Source organism: Emys orbicularis, chromosome 2 (genome assembly GCF_028017835.1).
Source record: "Emys orbicularis isolate rEmyOrb1 chromosome 2, rEmyOrb1.hap1, whole genome shotgun sequence".
In the NCBI taxonomy this organism is placed as follows: domain Eukaryota; kingdom Metazoa; phylum Chordata; order Testudines; family Emydidae; genus Emys; species Emys orbicularis.
In genome coordinates, this window is record NC_088684.1 from 236,726,393 (window position 1) to 236,749,705 (window position 23,313).

At 41.5% G+C, this 23,313-nt stretch overlaps 1 protein-coding gene across 1 annotated transcript in view; it reads right to left on the bottom strand.

The window, feature by feature from the left end:
• Positions 1-22,551, bottom strand: part of DNAH11 (dynein axonemal heavy chain 11) — a 274,673-nt gene extending 252,122 nt beyond the window's left edge. Inside the window, exons 1-5 of the mRNA XM_065398425.1 lie at positions 22,324-22,551; positions 19,263-19,403; positions 6,836-7,032; positions 3,443-3,632; positions 1,569-1,668 (exon numbers count right to left, since the gene is read on the bottom strand). Coding sequence (XP_065254497.1) covers positions 1,569-1,668; positions 3,443-3,632; positions 6,836-7,032; positions 19,263-19,403; positions 22,324-22,551 — 856 coding nt within the window. The remainder of the gene's footprint in view (positions 1-1,568; positions 1,669-3,442; positions 3,633-6,835; positions 7,033-19,262; positions 19,404-22,323) is intronic.
• Positions 22,552-23,313: the final 762 nt, after the last annotated feature.

Sequence of the window (23,313 nt, forward strand, 5' to 3'; positions counted from 1 at the left end):
CCTTTGGTCCTTCATACATCCGTACTGGCCTTGGTGTTTGATCCAGCAGAATACTGCTCTGCCATCTGGGGGTGCAGCCACCACACTCAGCTTGTCAACATGGAGTTGAATTCAACCACTTGTATTATTAGTGGCTGTTTGAACTATACACAAACCTTCAATTTGCATGTACTAGTACACACAGCTCTGCCAGACCTTTAACAAGATGCCATTACTGTTAAGTCTGCCTGGAGAGCTGTGACAGATGAACCAACCTATTACATCTCTGAGAACGAGGCATCAGTCAACCAGACAGAGAACAACACTCTGAGCCAACTCAAAGGTCTCCTTGTTTTCAGGAGAGGAATCCCATTTCTGTGGTGTGACACCATGGCTGATCTCTCGACATCCCTTTGCTACAACAGTTCACACACTCCAGGACAACAGTGCTACTGGCCCTTTAGCATGCATGGACAATCAGCACCACTAGGGAGCTGAAAACTACATCCTTACAGTGTGGAAGCATCGATGGGAAAGACTAACACACTAAGTAAATTCAGGAGTTCATCACTGCACCTGTCTCCTTGATCAAAGATCCTAGACCAGGCTTACTAGGCTACTCTCTGGCTCAAACAGAATTGCTGCAACCATACATTGGCTCGGCCTGCTTTCCTCCCCATACTGTGACTGTGGAGCAGCAGAGCAGATAAGTAGTCATGAGGCAGAAGAGTGGCATCTAAAGGGCAGTTTACAACACCTAGCCTCCCTTGATATAGAAGGTATCATCTGGTTATGGAACCTGGACATCAAGCGCTGACATCTGCATACAAGAGAGAAAGAGACCCATCCATAAAACGGGCATAATTTACCTGCTTAACAGGGATATGAAGCTGAACTGGGACAATACGACCTAGTGGAGAGCACACTGGACTGGGTCTCATGAGACCTGGATTCTAATCCCGGCTCAGCCACTTGACCTTGAGCAAGTCACTTCACCTCCTTGAGTCTCATTTTCTTGTCTGTAAAATGAGGCTAACAATACTTACCTCCATTGTAAAGCACTTTGAGAATTACTAATGAGAAGTATTATGTAAGAGCTAAATATTATTGCTTACTAAGCTAACAACTCATAAGATAAATGGCACTATAAGAGTACAAGGCATTTTTATTATATTTCATTGAAACTTAATTTGCTATATATAAAATACAAACTAATAATAAAGGAATATTTAGCTAAAATACTAAGTGCACAGTTATTCATGTTAACAATGAAGTCTGCATAACAGATATAGTACATGTGAAGACTCAAAATAATGTTTAGAAACACACACACTAATTTATTTAATTAGTGCTATATCTCTCCCTGACTTTTATGGAAGGAAAAGTGTCCACATAAACTTTATAAAAGTAAATAATGAGCAAAGTCTAAATACAAAGCAGTTTGATTTAATGTGTACATGCTCCTCCGGCACAGATACAGCTTAGCAGTGGCATAATTATAGTGTTATTGCAAACAGTATTATAGATTATTCTATAACACAAACATATAAAGGTAGACAAAATATAAATTTCATTCAAGCTACCCTTACCATCTTCTACGTCCTTCAAAATGTTCTGAGAAGTAGGATAATAGCTGCTCTCTTTGGCTTTTAAGATCTTAACCATTTTTTGAACAACGGGAGACTGAAGCTAGAATCATAACAAACAAACAAAAAATTTCAGTAAAGACCAAATTAAATTTAAGAATATTTCTGTCACAAAGTGGAGTATGTTGTCTACTTGGATATAGAGAGTGAAATCAAAAGTTTTACTGCCAACTTCAATGGAGTCAGGATTTCACGCAAAGTATTTAAAAAAAAAATCTCAAGTACTGTATATGCACATTGATTTCCATGGACATTGGATCAGGCCCAATGGAAAACTCCCATTGACTTCAGTGGGTAATGGGTCAGGGCTCTCTATGCTCATGTTTATCCAATTTATACTGGAGCACTGCTAATAACCAGGGTAGTGGAAATACAGAATTAAAAAGAGGATGGTAACATCTGTTTTCCACCTCCAAACAATATTTCATATTTAAAATGTAAATAATCTGAACAGCTGCACAAAGTTTTAACAAAACACGGCTGGAAGACTTGTAATATCCATTTTAACAAGTCAGTATTTTGAAGCAGCAGCCTCCATTCCATAGCTAAGGTTGAAGCAACTTTCCCATTATAAGCCTGATTTTCAAGCCCAATTTCTTCAGAAAGAAATCTTTCCCCCTATGTAGCATTTTCTGGCGGGGGGAGACATAGGAAAAGTTTTCTAAAGCTCCGGATTGAGATTTTCAAATCGGCACAGGGAAGTTAGCCATACGCATCTTAAAATTAATGGAACATGTGTAGTTAAATCCCCTGTACAGGTTCAACCATGATGTTTCAATTTTTTTCTTTGTCATTCAAGTTTGTCATTCATAAAGTTTTCCTTATTATTTTCTGGCTCTTCATATGTCTCTAAAATGGCTTGGCCTAGGAACTCCAATTTTATTTTACTGGACCTGTGAGGGAAAATGCCTATTCGTATATTTATTTCGGTGGTATTGTTTCGGGTGGAGAGAGTGCAAAGATATAGACTGAAAGAGGCATAGTAAGCGTTACTGTACCTCAGAAAGATACAGAGTAGAGGAAAGGCTAAACATGAATTGGAGGGATGGGGAACAAATGAAAGGGAGATAAAGCACATTTATTAAAGTTTTTTCCTAGTAGGATGGGTTGATGCAAAATGATAAATAACTAAGTTTTTTTGTTTGTTTGTTTTAAAGGATTGGCTAAAACAAGCTGTGGGTTCAGAAAGTTGCGTGTGGCCCCCCCACCTATGCCACCTCCTCCCAATTTTTTATTATTATTTTCAAAGAGCATGGAGGAAGTTGATCTGGGGGGAGGCAGGACATAAAGGGAACAGGGGAAGACAGAGAGGGATGCAGGGGACTCAGGGGCATGAAAATGCTGAAATACATTTCCCCTCCTCCAGATCTTACACAACCACCTCTTCTAAACTTCTGTTGATCATTAAAAAAAAAAAACCCAACCAAATAAACAGGGTGATTCCTAAACAAAAAGCTCATTTAATGAATTTAGTTTGAAGGCGTGTTTCAGTGGAGTCTGGCTAACCACCACAAAAAATTATGCTTTCTTGACAACACACACACACACACACACACACACACACACACACACGTTAGATAATTTAGAAATGAACAATTAAGGGATCCAGACAGTTCCCCGCTGCCATGTAGTCCTTCATCACTAACTATCAGTTCCTGTTATTTACACCATCACCCATCCTTAACTCCATTTTGTTTGGGCATATCTATGGAGCCAGATTAATCAGAAATCCAGATCTTCAGCTGTGCCCATTTTCTATGTAGGTTATTTGAAACACTGAAAACAGTGGCTCAATTTGCATGCATGAAAATACGTACTTGATCATATATGCACAACAAATTATCTTTTCTTGTCTTCCAGAAGTTGAGCTCAGTTTGGGGATCTGAATGGAGGCCTTGCAGAAGAGGTTGAACAGAATCCCTTCTTAGTATGTCACGTATCTGATGCGACCATTTAATAACCATAGATTCAATTGCATGCAGCACTGTCCTAGCATATGGATATTGTCTGAAAAATAGAAAAAAATTATCAGTGTTTTTGCTGAATTACAGGTGGTGTTCTGGGGCAGTGGTGTGGCAATAGGTGTCCTTGTCCTTCTCTTTACACTTTATCATGAACACTTTAGTGTGAGCACCTAGAATACTGAGTCCAGTGCTGGCCAACACATTACCAGAAAGATAAATTCAAACCACTACAACTAAATGATCAGCGAGCCAAAAGGATTGATTTATGAGGAAAGAATAAAAGAGTTTATTGACTGTCAGTAAACAGACTACAATTTTCCTGAGATCTATACACTGTTCAAAGATATTGGCCAAATACACCTCTACCCCGATATAACGCGACCTGATATAACATGAATTCGGATACAATGCGGTAAAGCACTGCTCTGGGGGGGCGGGGCTGCTCACTCCAGCGGATCAGAGCAAGTTCGATATAACACGGTTTCACCTATAACGCGGTAAGATTTTTTGGCTCCCGAGGACAGCGTTATATCGGGGTAGAGTGTACTCCCCATGAATAATTCTTGGTTTGTGAGTGTTCAGTATTCAAAATCAAAGTTTTGTTGTTTAGTTTACTGGTTCCAAGTCACATGATACTGTTCCCATTTCTTGACTGGATGATTATAAGTTACACTCAGGTTTCCAGTCCAAATATTCAACATTTATGAGTTCAAAATTCACTTCCTATGACTATTCCTTTAATATTTCCTAACATGCACTCTTTCTAGTAACATTCCAGCCTGTTTGTTTGCTATAATATACAGTTCAGGGCCCACAAAGACAAGGAAGGGTGAAAGCAAAGCTGAAGTAAATTATATTTACCGACTATTAAGGTGTGCATCTATCTCTGACTATGAGATATCAGCAGGTCTATACACGATCTTGTACAGAAATAACTAAATTAGTTTAAAAATTCACAACGTTTGTTGTTTCAGTGCAAGTCGGTGTGTGGATATTCTTCATTAAAAAATTAACGTTTTTACTTCAATGTCATTTAAGGGGTTAAAAAGCCATTATTTACAAGAGTTGTGAATTTAAACATATTTAGTTATTTCAGTGCAGGTTTGTGTGTAGATGAGCCCTAACTTTCTCCTTTTTGTCTGGGACCCCTGGCTTTCACCTCTCCTGTCCTCTTCTGTGTCTAAAATGCCTGCATGAAATCATCATCTTCTCCCACTGCCCTTCTCACACCAAACTGCTCCTGTTGTCTTGCTATCGCTTAATACATTAAATTCAAGAAGATGGTCCTCACCTGCAAGGCTCTACATAATCTTGCCCTGCAACCCCAAATTTAATCTAATTTCTTTCCATTCTCCTTCCCAGTCCTTTCACCTTACTCCACTCTGCAGCTCGTTTTCCCATTTTTGGCTTCATGCTTACATCACGCTGCTGGAACACTCCCTCAGTTCCTCACTCACCAAGCCCTTTCTCTTCTCTTTCCACCTAGCAAAGCGGGGCTTCGATCCTGATTGAGGCCCCACATATTACAACAATAAGAATAAATCCTACCCTTCTGAGCAATCCCTCATCAATAATCTGTGCAGACAACCTGTCCTGAACTCTTGTCATGTGTTTGTCTTATTTAAAATGTAAGCTCTTTGGGGCTGGAATGTGTCATTGCCATGTAAATTTATGGTGCTTTAATACTGTTTATTGAAACCGCAATGACCACTACCTGCTCAAAGGATGATATCAAAAAGGACGGACTTTCCTGGACGTCTAAATATACATCTTCCAGAATTTAAAACAACCACCATAATGTCTAAATATAATAGAAGATCAGGGCAGACCCTCAGCTGGTGTAAACTGTCATAGCTTCATTGACTGCAGTGGAGCTCTACTATTTTAAACCAGCTGAGAATCTGGTCCCATATTTCAGTCCATCCAATTAACATCAGAAAGATTCAGGTAAATGATGACAAAAGGCACTATTGTATCATATTTTTCTATTTTCTTAACTCTGGTTGAAACAGCAGCAGGTGGTCTAAAATAATTTAGCATTATGGCTACTAAATATTAGAGAATAAATCAGTGCACATATTGTGATACATTGAGTTTCTTAGAAATAAAACAAAAGAAATAACCTGAGCAATGTAGCACACACATCCCTTTAAAACAACACATGTACTTTTATGTAATAACAATTGAGCGTAATAAAACAAATAGCATCTAGTATTTCAAACAGTAGCATTGTAAAATATTGCCCAAGGGATACAAAAATTACATTTGTTGTGCAATAATTCTTCTCAGGGATTATATCACTATTTAAATATTTTTCCTTCCCTCAAGTAGTATTTTACTGTTACTGTCCTTAAATCCAGGCACTATATATATACACATAATTCCATGAAAAGCAGTCTTAAAATTAAACCCCTCTTAATCCTTGTGCATGACACCAGCCCTGCAAATTAGAACATTCAACCAATCACTGCTGCTCCCATTGAAACAGCCACTGAAGTCATGTTGAATGAAGAGCACTAAGAGTGAAAGGGAAATACATAGTAAGTGGAAAAGAGATAGGGGAACATGGAAGGGGAGCGAGAGAACAGGTTGCAATCCAGCAGAGCACTTAAGCACCTGCTTAACTTTTAAAGCACTTGAATAGTTCCATTGAAGGCAATAAGTTTACTCATGTGATTGAAGTTAAACTTGTATGCAAGCACTCTGCTGGATCTGAGCCACAGAGAGGAAGTAGTAGCTATTGGCAGTACATTCAAAAATTTAATCCAAAAAATAACTATCCATATTTCATACTATGAGGCTATAATTTCATGTAGCGATTCTGGTGAATACACAAACAACTTTTGCCTTGCTCTTGCAGTTAATTAGCCACCACTAGAAGCCCTTGAGGATACATTCTATGTAGCCTCTCATATGCCAGAGAGCAATTTCAATGTTTAATTTAGTTATTTTGTAAAAATCTCTGTTTGCATTTTGAGGCAACATAATTTGGGACACTCTTTAAAATGTTCATGGGAGTGATATTATAACCAAAGTGTTCCAAATTCAATATAATTAATATTCCAAGTTTAATATCAAAAGGGATATTGTTAACATTTACTGATACGTTTATTTCACTAATGCAACTAATACCAGTTTAAATTTCTGTGGCTGAATGACTGTTAGTCTCTAAGGTGCCACAAGTACTCCTGTTATTTCATCAGGTGCAGTGGCTCTTAGTTGTATTGTATGTGTTGTGTTTCTTACTTATTTTCAGTGCACATCTGATGCAAGTCAGCCTTTGCTGCAACTGTTGGAATGGGAAGAAGGGTTCTTCCTGACATCATTCCCTTCATAACATGCACCTTATTTTTCATAATTTCCACATGGCGTTCCATATCTTGTGAAATAAAATGTGGCCAGGATCCATGGTTTTTCTTATTGGAAAGAACAGGCACTAAAACCTGGAGGCAGATCAGGGAAAGAAAAGTTACAAATCAGTTAAATGTTTAAAGTTTTTCAGTGGTACTTCACAACATACAGTTTCTTTAAATCCTGAGTGGAACAACAAACACACACCAAAACTAAACTAAAGCATATGTCAGAAACAAATGATTACTTAAATCAAAATCAACTTTTTGATTTTTAATATATACTTTTCTGTTGATATACACGTGTTCAAACCTATTCCAATTGTGTTGTACACAAAAAGAATATAAATATGTATTTACACTCCCCACAAATCAACTGAGCCCAACATTGAGGTTCTTTTTCAGAAAGCATGAACTATACTACTTTTGTTATTTCTCCTCCACCTTTTCCCCACAAAAAAATAGGAAAAAAGAGGGAGAGAAATAATAGCCAAGTCTCTGCATCCAACCTTTCCCATCAGAGGGCACAAAATTATCATCAACATCCCAGTCCCCAAGTGTCTTGGTTTAATAAACCAATAATGAGTAATCCCTAAATATAATTAAATTTTCTGGTCAGGTTCAACATTATATTTAGAATAATCTCTTTGAGTAAAAATACCCTTCTATAATAAGCCTTTGTAAAATTATTTTTTTCCATTAGGGCAAATGTGTAGTTTTGTCTGTGACTGAATACTGCATATTCAAAACATTTATTTTTAAAGCCTTTAATTCCTTCATATAAACAAACATTTCCTAACTCCTAGCTACATTTTCTATAGTGCATATCACTGTACTTTTGAAGCACTTAAGCACATGATTATTGCTCACTGAAGTTTACAATTAGGCATGTGCTTAAGCACTTTGCCAAATGTGGGTAGAACATAGCTCCTGCTTAAGTGCTTTTATGAATCAGGTCTAAACCGTGAAGAGGTAAATTAAATCTGCATCCCAATGTCACAAAGGGACCTTTTTTAGGATTATTTTTATTACATTAGTGCACATAGATCCCAGTCTGGTTAGGGCCCCATTAGGCTCAATATTGTACAGCCATGAAACAAACAATGAGCTCACCAACTTAGGCTCAAATGCTACAAACAGCTCATACAGAGCCCCACTGACTTCTGCCTGTGCAGGACTCCTTGTAGGATTAGGGGCATTAGTTTAAAACAAGGCACAACAGGGAGGTGAAATGAAGGGCGAAGGACAGGGAAAACAGTGATACGGTATAATTATGTTTTTGCATAGACTGAGTGCAAAATTTGTAGTTATAAACCTTGATTCTAGTTGTTGTGTTAGAGACAGATGAACAGATCAACAGTGGCCTGAGCTCCTCAGCTGCCTTTCTACTGTCAGTTGTTCTGTAGTGTCCTATAGGCATCATGGTAAAGTGTATGTTAAGAGAGGATGTGGCACAAAGCATACCCAGAGCATGCCACCCCACAAAATGGCACTGCAATCACTGCACCTCAGTCCCCTCTTTGTTGTTCAGTAATCACTATGGTCCCCAGGTGTGTGAAAGAGATCCTCTTAAAACGATAACCACTTAGAAATCTGGTGGAACTTCTTGGAGTTCACTGAAAGAGGATTGTCACCCATCATCAAACCTGATTGTATTCAAAGAAAGTTCTTAAATTAAGGATGGGAGAAACCCCTTCAACAAGGCCAATTTATAATTGTGTATATACTGTACTAAGTTTCTCTCTATTTAAGTTCATATAAAACAAGTTTTATATTATTTCTGTTATCAAAGAATGGATCTGTTAATAAACTGCATTAAAAAAGCAAAGAGAAGAGAAGAGAAGAGAAGAGAAAAGAAAAGTGAAAAGAAAAAGATCCTCTTTATTCTGTGATGCAGTTCCAACTGCTTCTGCACAACAGTGAACTTCCCATGTGGGTGAAAAGATGAGCCAGGTAAGGTACAATTTCTACTACCACACAGCCTCCTTGAATCTTCAGGGCTCTCATGCACCCAGGAGTGTTTGTGTTTATTAACTAGCATTCTTCCGCTTGGGATCTAATTTATTAAATCCTTACAAAATAAATAACATTCCTCTGGCTCTTCCAGGCACAAGACCCTCCTTCCCTTAGGGCTTTCCATTTACCGTTGGGTTAGAGCTTCAGGTCCCATCTCTCTTAGGCCTTGTCTACATTACACAGTTTTGTTGACAAAAGTCAGCTTTCGTCTACAAAACAGTGAAGGTGTACACACAAGAATGGTTCTCCGGCAGACTGAACTCCCCTGCTACGCTGATAAAATAAAACCATGTGGACGAGTAACAGACCTTTTTGCAACGTAGTTAGAGCGACACAGTGTCAGTGTAGACAGTGCATTTGCTTATATTGCCCTAATTGCCTCCTGGAGGCGTCCCACAATGCCCATCATGACTGCTCTGATCAGCAGTTTGAACTGTGTTGCCCTACAGGTACACAGGCATGCACCTCTTTCCAGTTTAAAGGCCCAGGGATTTTTGAAAATTCCCCTCCATTTCCTCAGCGTGGACTGTTTGCACAGCATCTTCCCAGCTAACCATGCCAGCTTTCCACAACAGATGCGCTCCCACATGGAGTACACCACAGCTGTTGGATCTGCTGGGTCCGGGGGACAGGAGGCTGTGCAGTCACAACTTCGCTCAAGTTGTAGGAACTTTGACATCTATAGCCAGATGGCTCATGGCATGCAGGAGAAGGGGCATGAAAGGGGCACACAGCAGTGCCATAAGATCAAGGAGCTGAGGCAAGCGTACTAGAAGGCACAGGAGGGCGTCACTCTGGTGCAGTGCCAAAGACATGCCACTTCCACAAGGAGCTGCACACCATCCTTGGCAGTGACCCCACCACCACCACCACGAGCCCCATGGATACTTCGGGAGGGCTGGAGACAGCAGCCAGTGGAGTCAGCACTTTTACGCTGGATATATCCAAAGTGCTGGATAAGGAAGTGGAGTTGAAGGAGGATGTGGGACATGCGACAACTCCAGCGGGGTCTAGCCAGTCCCAGGACTCCGGTTCTGGCACTCACGCAGCAGGAGAGGCAAGCTCTGGTAAATGAGCATTTTGCTTTGATACTGCACGGTGATAGGACATTGAGGTCTCATTTATTTTGTTATATGGTAGAAGAGGGATAAGAATAGACATTAACAACAGAACCTATGCAGCTACACAGTGGGGGCCCAGCGGAAAAAGTTTGTTAATATACACTGAGATGTCCCGGAAACCCTCCATAGAGATCTCTAGGAAACTTTCTACAATCCTTTGCCAAATGTTCCTTGTCAGAGCTGCCTTGTTTCTCCCCCCGCCGTAGGAAACTTTACCGCACCAGCCGGCAATTATTTCTGCAGGAACCAAAGCAGCACACAGGCGAGCAGCATACGGACGCGGTCTGAAGCCGCACACATGCAGGAGATGCACCTGTACATCCTGGGTTATGAGACATCAGGTTTGATTACCCCAGCCTGTGGAAAAGGTTGCTAATATTCAGAAATCTCTCCCTAGGCACGTGTAGTGACCCTCTTCACAAGCCTTCCAGACACTTTGTCCCTTCTTGCCCATTCCCCTTCCCACCCCTCACTGCATTCCCCCCAGCCAGCCGAACTCACCATGTCTGGGACTCTCACTCAGGTGTGTGCTAGCAAAGGGACAGTGAAAAAGAGGTGTGTGACACTTCTGTGATTTACAGCTTTGAGTGCACTCTCAATACCGTCTCTGTTCATTATTTCTTTGGCTTCTGCAGATGTGCCCTTGAAGACCAACTCCTACAACACCGGCAGAGCACCTCCATCAGATAAGGAGGCAAACCAGGAGGAGTAAGGAGAATATGTTTAGAGAAGTGCTGCAGTCAACAGCCTCAGCACATAGTGAAGCAAGAGCGTGCAGGAAAACAATTACTAAAAAACTCAGGCTGGATAGCCTGGAAAGGAGACATGGACAGGAGTGGATGATAAAGCTACTGGAGGGACAGAGAGAGCCTCAGGTTCCTCATAGTGCTGCAGTCTGAGCACATGTGTGCACAACTCCCCCTGCAGCCAACATAGAATATATTGCCAATATAGCCATTCCATGACCCCCTAAACTCCAACATATTTCTTGCATGTTCCCGTTCCATCAAAGCATCCCTTCAATCCACCCCTAGAGACTGGTTTCCATGATGAAAGCTGGAGTTACACACAGCTGTGAAATCCTGAAACAAGAGACTGCTCCTCGTTGCCATATTCCCTGTTTGCGCGGGGGTGGGGGGGTATCCTTTAATTAAGGTCTAGTCTTTGAAACAAAATGAATCTTTATTTGTGTCATGCACACAGTAGTTGCTGCTAAAGTTCAAACAGTGGCTATAAGCAGGAACATTTGCTCATTACAATTAAAAGCACAGGAAGAAAGCATTACAGGGGTCATTTAAAGGCAGCAAGTAAATATTGCAGCACGTTGTAGGGATAAATGTGGAAATATTTTAGGATCTCCGTCAAAGTTCATAAACATCGGTAGTTTTAGGAATATATGCAGCCAGGATGTTTGCATCACATAAAGACACATTACGGGTGCTCTTTGTCAAAAAAAACAAAAAAAAACAACTCCTTCAGCCCCTCCCTGATTCTAATAGCCTCCCATTGAGCAGCTCAAATTGCCCTGGTATCTGACTGCTCAAAATCACCAGCCAGACGATCCACATCAGCACTCCATCCCTGGGGAAATTTCCCCCCTTTGCTTTGCAAATGCTATGCAGAGCACAGCAGGCTGCCATGACCATTGGAATATTTTCCACATTTAGGTATAGCCTGCCAAAAAGGGAGCAGCAGCAACCTTTTAATCTGCCAAAGGCACATTTCAATGGTCATTCAGCACCTGCTGAAAATGTTGTTGAAGCGTTCCTTGCTGCTGTCTAAGTTACTGGTGTAAGGCTTCATGAGCCACAGGAGCAAGGGCTAGGCTGGATCTCCCAGTATCACTATGGGCATTTGCACATCCCCCATTGGAATCTTCCAGTCTGGAAAGGAAGTCCCAGCATGCAGCTTTCTATACAGTCCAGTGTTCCTAATTATGCATGCATCATGTACCTTCCCTGACCAACCTGCATTGATGTCAGTGAAATTGCCCCAGTGATCCACCAGCGCCTGCAAGACCATGGAGAAGTAGCCCTTTTGGTTGATGTACTCTGTTGCAAGGTGGTCTGGGGCCAAACTTGGGATGTGTGTGCCATCTATCGCCCCACCACCATTTGGAATCCCATTGCTGCAAAGCCATCAAGTATTTCCTGCACATTATCCAGAGTGACAATCCTTTGTAGCAGGAGGCTATCAATGGCCTGCACACTTGTATCACCCCCACAATGGACTTTCCAACCAAAGTGATTCGCAACTGACCAGTAGCGGTCTGGATATGCCAGCTTCCGCACCGCAATTGCCACTAGCTTTTCAACTGCTCTCATTCTGGGTCTTTCCAATGCAGGGCAAGGGCAAGCTCCGCTCACAGTTCCAGGAAGGTGGCTTTCCACATCCAAGATATCTGCAGCCACTGCTCATTATCCCATACATGCACCACAACGCGATCCCACCACTCAATGCTCGTTTTCTGAGCCCAGTATTGAGTCAACCATGTGTTGCTGCTCTGTGAATGCCAGCAGCAATCTTGAATTGTTTCTTTCCATTGCACACAGCAGGGCAGGCATCACAGATTCACTTTGTTTCCCAGCTCATGAAATACTGCAGGACCAACGGCGTTGTGTTCCTAACACTCATTACCAGATTAGTCAGCAATTCAGGATCCATGCTTTCAGGCAGAGATGGTGGGTGCATAGTTCACAGGGACTATGAAAAGGGCAGGAAATGAAGTCAGTGGAATGATGGGATGGAAAGAACTGCATCATGGGACAGTGAGCATACCCCCATGATAAACTGCAATCTGTTCCCAGATCTCCGAGCGGTAGATGGTGGCGAGTTGCACAGCGGGATAGCTACCCACAATGCAACTCTCTGTTGATGCAAGAGGACTGACTGTGGATGCACTCTGCTGACACAAGGAGCATTGTGTGGACATGCACAGCCGATGTAATTAAAGCAGCATATGGTTATCAATGTAACTTAAGTCAACTTAATTCTGCATTGTAGACAAGGCCCTAGCTCCCTCTGAGCAGAGACACTCTGCCAGTCCCATTCCAACCTTTGGGCTTCTCTCTAGAGAGACATTCCTCAAGGAATCCTAATGACAGAATCATAGAAGATTAGGATTGGAAGAGACCTCAGGAAGTCATCTAGTCCAACCCCCTGCTCAAAGCAGGACCAACCCCAACTAAATCATCCCAGCCAGGATTTTGTCAAGCCAGCCCTTTAAAACCTCTAAGGATGGAGATTCCACCACCTCCCTAGGTAACCCATTCCAGTGCGTCACCACCCTCCTAGTAAAATAATTTTTACTAATATCCAACCTAGACCTCCCCAACTGCAACTTGAGACCATTGCTCCCTGTTCTGTCATCTGCCACCACTGATAACAGCCTAGCTCCATCCTCTTTGGAACCCCCGTTCAGGTAGTTGAAGGCTGCTATCAAATCCCCCATCACTCTTCTCTTCTGCAGTCTAAATAAGCCCAGTTACCTCAGCCTCTCCTCGTAAGTCATGTGCCCCAGCCTTCTAATCATTTTCGTTGCCCTCTGCTGGACTCTCTCCAATTTGTCCACATCCTTTCTGTAGTGGGGGGAGGGGCCCCAAAACTGGATGCAATACTACAGATGTTGCCTCACCAGTGCCAAATAGAGGGGAATAATCACTTACCTCGATCCGCTGGCAATGCTCTTACTAATGCAGCCCAATATGCCGTTAGCCTTTTTGGCAACAAGCGTACACTATTGATAGATATCCAGCTTCTCGTCCACTGTAATCCCCAGGTCCTTTTCTGCAGAACTGCCACTTAGCCAGTCGGTCCCCAGCCTGTAGCAGTGCATGGAATTCTTCCATCTTAAGTGCAGGACTCAGATTTCTAGGTCACTTTGGACCCTATTCCTACTCTCCAGCGTATCTACCTCTCCCCCCAGCTTAGTGTCATCGGCAAACTTGCTGAGGGTGCAATTCATCCCATCATCCAGATCATTAATGAAGATCTGGAACAAAACTAGCCCCAGGACCAACCCCTGGGGCACTCCGCTTGATACTGGCTGCCAACTAGACATCGAGCCGTTGATCACTACCCGCTGAGCCCGACAATCTAGCCAGCTTTCAATCCATGTGTCAGGATTCCCTCCCGACTCTGAACTCTGGGGTTCAGATGTGGGGATCTGCATGAAAGACCCCCTAAACTTATATTCCACCAGCTTAGGTTAAAAACTTCCCCAAGGCACAAATTTCTTGCCCTGGGATGGTATTGCTGTCACCACCAAGTGAGTTAGACAAAGATTCAGGAAAAGGACCACTTGGAGTTCCTGTTTCCCCAAAATATCCCCCCCCCCCCCAAGTCCCTTCACCCCCTTTCCTGGGGAGGCTTGAGAATAATATACCAACCAAATAGGTAACCAAAGTGACCACAGACCGGACACTAAAAACCCAATCAGATTCTTAAAAAGAGAACTTTATAATAAAGTAAAAAGTAAAAGCAGCACCTCTGTAAAATCAGGACGGAAGGTAATTTTACAGGGTAATAAGATTTAAAACAGAGGATTCCCCTCTAGGCAAAACTTTAAAGTTACAAAAAAACCCAGGAATAAACCTCCCTCTTAGCATAGGGAAAATTCACAAGCTAAAACAAAAGAATCCAACGCATTTCCTTGTTATTACTTACTATTTCTGTAATATTAGATGTATCATTTCAGTAGGAGCTGGATTACTTGCTTGGTCTCTCTCTTTGTCTTAGAGAGAACACCACAGAGCACAAAGCAAAAACCTTTCCCCACAGATTTAAAAGTATCTTCTCCCCTTATTGGTCCTTTTGGTCACGTGCCAGCCAGGTTATTTGAGCTTCTTAACCCTTTACAGGTAAAGGAGGGATTTTAGGCTACCCTTAGCTGTATGTTCATGACACCACCTTATAGTCCATTCATCCAATCCATACTTTAACTTGCTGGCAAGAATACTGTGGGAGACCGTATCAAAAGCTTTGCTAAAGTCAAAGTATATCACATCCACTGCTTTCCCCATATCCAGTTATCTCATCATAGAAGGCAATCAGGTTGGTCAGGCATGACTTGCCCTTGATGAATCCATGTTGACTGTTCCTGATCACCTTCCTCTCCTCCAAGTGCTTCAAAATGGATTCCTTGAGGACCTGCTCCATGATTTTTCCAGGGACTGAGGTGAGGCTGACCAGTCTGTAGTTCCCTGGCTTCTCCTTCTTCCCTTTTTTAAAGATGGGCACTATATTTGCCTTTTTCCCAATCGTCCGGGACCACGCCCGATCACCACGAGTTTTCAAAGATAATGGCCAATGGCTCTGCAATCACATCAGCCAACTCCCTCAGTACTCTTGGATTCATTAGATCCAGCCCCATGGTCTTGTGCATTTCCAGCTTTTCTAAATAGTCCTTAACCTGTTCTTTCACTATTGAGGGCTGCTCATCTCCTCCCCATACTGTGCTGCCCAGTGCAGCAGTCTGGGAGCTGACCTTGTCGGTGAAGAGCAAGGCAAAATAAGCATTGAGTACTTCAGCTTTTTCCCACATCATCTGTCACTAGGTTGCCTCCCCCATTCAGTAAGGGTCCCACACTTCCCCTGACTTTTTTCTTGTTGCAAACATACCTGTAGAAACCCTTCTTGTTACCCTTCATATCCCTTGCTAGCTGCAACTCCAATTGTGCTTTGGCCTTCCTGATTACACCCCTGCATGCTCGAGCAACATTTTTGTACTCCTCCCTAGTCATCTGTCCAAGTTTCCACTTCTTATAAGCTTCCTTTTTGTGTTTAAACTCACTGAAAATTTCTCTGTTAAGCCAAGCTGGTCGCCTGCCATATTTGTTATTCTTTCTACACATCGGGATGGTTTGTTCCTGTGCCCTCAATAAGCCTTCTTTAAAATTCAGCCAGCTCTCCTGGACTCCTTTCCCCCCCCCCTCATATTAGCCTCCCAGGGGATCCTGCCTATCAGTTCCCTGAGGGAGTCAAAGTCTGCTTTTCTGAAGCCCAGGGTCCATATCCCACTCCCTGAGTTCAAAGCTCCCTCTTCCTTCAGGAGCAGGTCTCCCCAGTCCTCCTTCCTGGCTGGCCCTGGTGACCCATCAGCACAGTTCTCACAGAAGAGGCTCCCTGCAGCTCTCTCAACACTAATCTCCCTTGGGAATTCCTTTTTAAGCCTCAACAGATGGTTACAGGACTCTGGCACCCATTCCCAGCATGGTTGGTGAGCCGTCTTAGAATTTGCGCATATTTTTCTTCAAAGGGCTGTGCCTTGGAACAGATTAGTGTTAAATGGGATATGAAGGATGAGTCAGAGTTAGACTTTATTAAGAAGGCTACTCTTTAACCTTTCCAGATTTATGGAAACTGCTACGGCTTGATTTTGTTTAGAAGGGAAAGTGAAAAGGAGCAAGTTGTTTGATTTTTCATTCTTATTTTTGTTGAATACTCCCTTGTGGTATGAAATTTTATTGCATATTGTGAACAACTTTTTAAATGAGAACATAAGGAACTCAATGAAATTTCTTGTTTATATACTAAACAGACATAATGAAGCTGCTTTTAAAATGACTGACCTTCCAGTTTCTCATCCATCCATCCTTTTACTACTTTTAAAAAGTAGTAACTGCATTTTTGTTTTCAGTGTTTGCTGAAGTCTTTGACATGCCCTCTAATGTAGATAATCAGCAACACATGAGTCGTCTCAGGTTATGCAAGATCTTTAAATCAAATATTTGAACAGGTACTACTGTTGTGAAATTCTCAGTTGATTTCTGCAGAATGTATTAGTCAGGTAAACAGCTAGAGTAGCACTATCAGTATGATTTGTTACAACTAAATTCCAAATGCTTGTTTGTTGCTGTACATCCTCTATAGCAACAAACCAGGAAAAAAAGTAATTAATTTTTAATACTAAATACATCTGAACAAATTGAATGTATAGACAAACCAAATACATCAGCTTTCACAAAGGACAATAGGCTCCCAAGTAAATGTGGAATTTGTGGCCTCACTCCCTCTCTCCATGAACTTAAAAAAAAACAAACAAACAAACAAACAAACAAAAACACACCACTTGACTTTGCCAGCCTCTATAAAAAAGATTCCCAACTAAATGTGAGAAACCCTGCCTCATTGAAGTCAATGGGAGTTCTCCTACTGACTTCAATGGGGCCAGAATTTCATCCTTTATCTTTCCAGTGCAAGTTTGCTAAAGTTCTATTGCCTCTTTTGCTCTTAACCAGCTTGTTTCCACTGGCCAAGACAATAACTTCCTCCCAAACGACATTGCCACCCCAAAATAATGATCAATTCAGGGTCAACAAAGTCACTGGCCAACATAGTGAGAATCTACAGTGCCCATCTAGTCTTAGCGTCTATCACTAAGAATTTTTAAAAATAATTTTTGGATTACTACATCTTAATTGCACATATTTTTCACCTTACTGAAATACAATTGATTATATTCCTAATTAATCAAAGAATTTGAAAAATTAAATTACATTTATAACATTGAAAAAGAATCATGCAAAGGGAACATTTTTGGAAAAGTATTAATATACTCTCATTTCTACTGTGTTCATTTTCATATTTAAATTCCTAAAGTCCTGTTTTTCTAATGCTTACCAGGAATTTTAAGTTTTTGTATTCTGACTATTTTCTTACTAAGGACCAAATTCTACCTTGAGTAACAGTGGTGTAAATCCAGAGTAACTTGATTTACTTCAGTGGATTTATAGCACTGTAACTCAGGCCAGAATTTGACCACATGTGAATGTCTTAACTGACTGCCAGGAGAAGCAGTGACTAACATATGAAATATTTTTAAGTACAATTTTAAAAGGAGACAGTGGTCTTGCTATAGACCCAAACACAAAGAAGTGATGCCTGGAGATCTGGGGAACCAAGCATTTACATTTGTAATATAAAAAAAAAAAAAAATGCTTTTCTTCCAACCATAAGATTCCAAATGCAACTTTAAAACTCAGAGCCAAATTCAACCCTGGTGCAAGCACTGATGTCAAACGTGTTGCACTACTTTTATCAGCATTGAATTTGATCCTGAGAGCCTACCAACACAGACTGTAAAAACGAAAGTAAAGTGTTTTGGATAATATGACTATGTATCTATGTAACAGGAAATTACATGTATACCAAATGAATGATTTCTGATGTCTGTTTGATGCTATGCAACTTATCTCATTCGGTTACTTGTTTTCATATTCCCCCTTTTAAGAAATAGAATATAACCAAAAAGTGACAAGATTTTAAAACTTTGCATATATATTTATTTATCTTTTGATTTACATTTCAGAGGAAGGTTCAGCAAAAGTGGAGTAAAATTTTGGCTGAGTTCTACTGGAACTGAACTCCTATTAGCGGGGAAAACTTTTTATATACCCCTCCTCACCGATCCTATACTCCCTTCCTCATAGTTGCTGGAACTAAGGGTGCTGCAGGGGGGACGACTGCCGCACCTCCTGCCCCGGACTTGAAGTGGTTTCCATCATATACAGGGTTTAGAGTTTGGTTCAATGGCTGTCAGCAACCCCACCATACAAATTGTTTCAGTGCCCCTGCCCTTCCTATGAAATAGTTCTAGATTCATCAGATGCAAAAAATTTTTTGCTCATGTGACTGTGAAAGCTATTTTTAATTATTAAAATTAACATAGTTCTGACCTGGAGTAATGACTGCATATACTCTTAACTTTTGGCATGTAACTACCATCTGCTATTTCAATATTCCTGAATGAGAGATAATAATCAGCCACAGGAGAACTGACTCCTAACCCATCTTTCATGCTGACATCCTTTGGACAAGAGGAGTACTGTACAATGTCCCCCACAAAATCTGGGCTGCTGAAAGCGGGTTCTAGATGTCTGAACAGAATGAAGCAAGCACGTAACCTATTACAAGCAGGTTATACAAAATGTTCAGTGTGTGCTCCAAGCTTCGCAACAATTCAGATAATGAAATCACTTCAATTACAATAAATAATAAAACAACATATATTACACTACCCATCCTTTTGTGACATGTCTAAGCAACAGAGTAGCTGCAGTTTTATTATAATTTTTTTTCTTTTACCAGTGTAAGCATTATTTTTCTGCTGTCCACTATCTGGTAGAAGTTATAATAAATGCAAGACTCAAATTTTAAGTTTTATCACAAATGTTTAGTTATAAATACCTCTTCTATGAAATCAACTGTATGCTCAAGTGGTGTTGCAGACAACTCTTCAAATACCAGCTCTTTTTTGTAGTTGTCTGTTCCAATGCGTTCCGTGGTCTTCATAATGCAAACTAATTTATGTGTTATATCACTGGGTATCTAAAACAAGAGAATCATAGGTTATCGGTTCTACAAGAATATGATCTTTACAGTACAAAGTAGTCAGAGAATAAACACCAATAGCTGCCTTTTAGGTGACATACAATATTGAATATCGGCTACCACTCTGATACAATATTGAGGTCCTGGTCAGGCTTGTCGGGACTGAGTGGAGGGAGCAGGGCACAGAGGTACAAAAATAGCTGGCAGCTGAGCAGCCTGGGACTCTGAAGCACCTTTTCAGAATCCCTGTGCTGTGCGAGTGTCCAAAAATCTGTACCCAGACCTTGGACTTGCTTTAACGTCTGGTTTTTCACCTGCCTGTGGTTGATCTTTTGCAAATAGGCACCAGTTAAAAAAAAAAAAAAGAACCCTAAAAAACAAGAACCAAAAACCCTATTTTATACCATATTGATAGAGAACTATGGCCACATTTTCAGACAACAATGTGCTTGCATCTCGGGGGTGGGCGAAATGAACCCCATACGTGATGTCTGTAAAGTACTTTCCGATGATATATAGGGCCAAATTCTATCCCCTGATATATGCCCATAACTTACACTCAATACAAGCTAAATGAATGTTTCGGACAGCAGTTTAGCCTAATTATTAATTCACATCCAACAATAAATTAACTCTTCCCAAAACCATATCCCTCTTCATGAAAGTGTTAGATGGACAACAATCTGGCCCTAAACTTTCAATTTTACATTTCTTTGAGGTGGATGTATTTCATCATTTGAGAGTTATTGAATTTGCCATTGATTCCACCCTTGTTCAGAACGTGCTCCAGAATCTAACCTTTCATTTAAAAAAAAACACCACACACACTAGACTTCCTGGTTGCAAAAGAAACTGTACAAACAAACTGAATGCAACAACTGATACGTTGTCATCTTCCAGGGTCTGCAGACAGCTGAAATCAAAGCTCCAAGACATTCCTAACCAGCTGCCAAAAAATTTCAACAATGCTACAAACCTACGTGTTGCCAGTACAAAATCTGCACAATAACTGAAAATGTGGGGATAGTGTAAAATAAATTGAATTTAAATACAGAGAAAGACAGAGCTAGTGTACTGACTGTTATTTATATTCATATTTAATTAATTAAAAACCCTCAGTTTAAGCGACCATATATTTTTCAGTCTGCCACAGAAAGTAGCTGGGCTTGCAGCAGAACTTAGATCCGGTTTGCCACAAGAGGCTTTGACCAGAGCCAGGCTTTATAAAATTGTCCTATGAACGGTTTTTAAAATACAAAGCCACAAAGGTGCTCCTTTTCTGGATTAAGTCACACATTCAAGGCAGTATTGTGAAGATATTTTAAGACAAACTAATGACATTTACTATAATTAAGTGGCACAGAGTGGCCATGGAATGGCCCCCATCAGGCAGTGGCTTGGAGCACCCATTATTGTTGTGTGTACTTTTGTCCCATTGGTTTGATATAATTAAGTTAGATTTTCTGTTTCGATTCTTTGGCAAGGGACATAAGCGATAGCAAAATAGTACTCCAAGGGTCAAGAAATATGTGGAAAGAGGGCTACAGGTGAGATTTTTTAAAATTAATTTAGGGAAACTGGATAGTATACTGAACAAAGTAACTCCTTTTATTCCCCTAGAGACCCAATTCTGGTGGTAGAAACTGTCTTGGAGGACAGTTACTTGCATTATAGTGTTAATGATAAGTTTCCGGCAGCTGATAGCCAATGATCAAGATAATTCAAGGACAAACTATTATATTTTTAATCTCCAGTGATGTAGATGTACAGAGGGTATTTTAACTAAGTGCATTGATATCTTTAGGAATTGAGGTATTAACTAAGGAACACACATATACAATATTAAGTACTCTCAGTTACTTGCGTTCCTAGCTAAAACCAGTAGTTTGTTAGTTATTACATTCCATGGGTGATGTCTTGGCCTCACTGAAGTCAATGGCAAAACTGTCATTGAGTTCAGTGGAGCCAGGATTTAACCCATGTATTTTAAACAGGATAGGCTAATAGTCTAGAGGGTTGAGTCCTCTCCATCACTATGGACCAGACTGGGCCCCCATACTCACACTGGTGAGCAGTTACTCCCATAAGTAATCCAATTGACTTAAATGGCTCTATTTGCATACTCACAAGTGTAAGGGCATGTCTGTCCCAATCTGATCCCACCTTAACCAAATCACATTTTAAATCCAGTGATACTCAGATCTGAGTGATTCAGGAGCCAAATTAGCAATCAACATTACCCAGAGCCATAGTACTGTGAATTCATTGTTTCCAATTACTACAGTACTATATATGACCATTCTCACAGCAAAGAAGTTAATAGTACAAGCTGATAACTTAATAACACAGTAAAATATCCTGATTGGTTAATAATTAAATCAGTGTTTTAATCATGTGATGCAAATTACCACAGGAGACACTTTAAAAAAAGCCACTTGCTCCTCCAAAGCCTGAGTCTGAATATCACTATTTAAGGGAAGACCCTTAAGAAAAGGGAGAAGAGCACCAGAGGGGTGGAAAGGAATGGCTGACACCAAAGTGGTTTCTACAGAGTGCATTAATGCTAGAACATCTAAACTAAAGATTAAAGTGAAATTAACTTCAATAAACTTTGTTCATATATTTCCACTTATTTCCCCCTTAGAATCATTGCAGCGGGGACAAAACCAGAAGGGTGTAAACATTGTTGGTGATGGTGGTTCAGATAAAATTAAATTGGGAGCAGAGTTTATCCCATCTCTACTAATACTTAACTCCATTCATCGGGAAGTCCTAACCCTGAAAGAGCCAAGCCGTGGGATCATGCTTTTCATGGCATGTCTTAAGGTCTCTGTGCTATAAAACACTAGCAAATATATTTGCAGCATCCCGAAGCCCACAGGGTACCGTATTTGTAATTCAAACTTCAGCACCTTACCTTCTGCATAGCTGTTAACGTTCCTGCCAGAGGGGAGCAAAACAGCAAGAAAGCTGGTTCGGTTTTATCCAAAAACTCCGCCAGGATTTTCTGGTTCTCCTCATTTTCAAGATATTTGCTCCATTTCTCTGCTTGAAAGTTCAGCAAAAGTGCCAAACGGCGCCCCACAAACTGGACCCTCTCCTCCTCTGAGAAACTTTCTTCCTGCGCAGCCTCTTCCTCCTCCATCTCCAGCCCAAGAATTGGAGGGGCTGGTGGGAGCCGCTGAAGCGCAAGTTGCTGCTCAGGGAATAACTTGTCCCTCTCCTTCAAACTCCCGCCTGCACAGCAGATACCACTTTGTGTCCCCTGGCAAATGCACCAGCCCTGGTTGGCCCGGGTGGTTTGCAGTTCAGTTCCCTCTACAGCCCCAGCTCGTCCCGCATTACAAATCCCCTCAGCTACAGTTGCTTCTCTAAAGTTTCCGTCCTCCCCTGCCCTGTATTTGCAGTTCGCCTGCGGCTACCTCACTGCCCTGTCTGTGGTCCCTGACAAGCAGCCAGGGCACTAGTTACATTGTTGCCTGCTGCAGCCTCAGCTGCCATAAATTGCAGGGCAGCGGCGTCCGGTTTCCCTGGGGATGACGGAGCCACTGGGACAGCCGGCCCCGCCTCTCCAGGGAGTAAATCACACCTCTTCCCAATCAGGGCACCTCCTCCTGGGGAACCAGCCACCGTCACCCACCGGACTCGGGGAGGGGGCGGCAGAGAATTTTCAGCTTCTCTGTGGAGCCAGCTGGGTTTGGGGGGCTCCGAATAAGGTCGGAGGGTTTCACGCTCTCTGATACAGTTCCAAGTTCAGCCTCTCTCCTCCTCCATGGCCGCTCCCCCGACCCGGCCAGGCACCCGCGCAATGGTGCAGGCTCCATTCGGTGAGGCTCTGGCTGGCCTCTCAGAGTTCGGAGGACGCTGGTCCCCTCCCGGGTGAGCCGAGAGCCCAGTTGAATAGGAG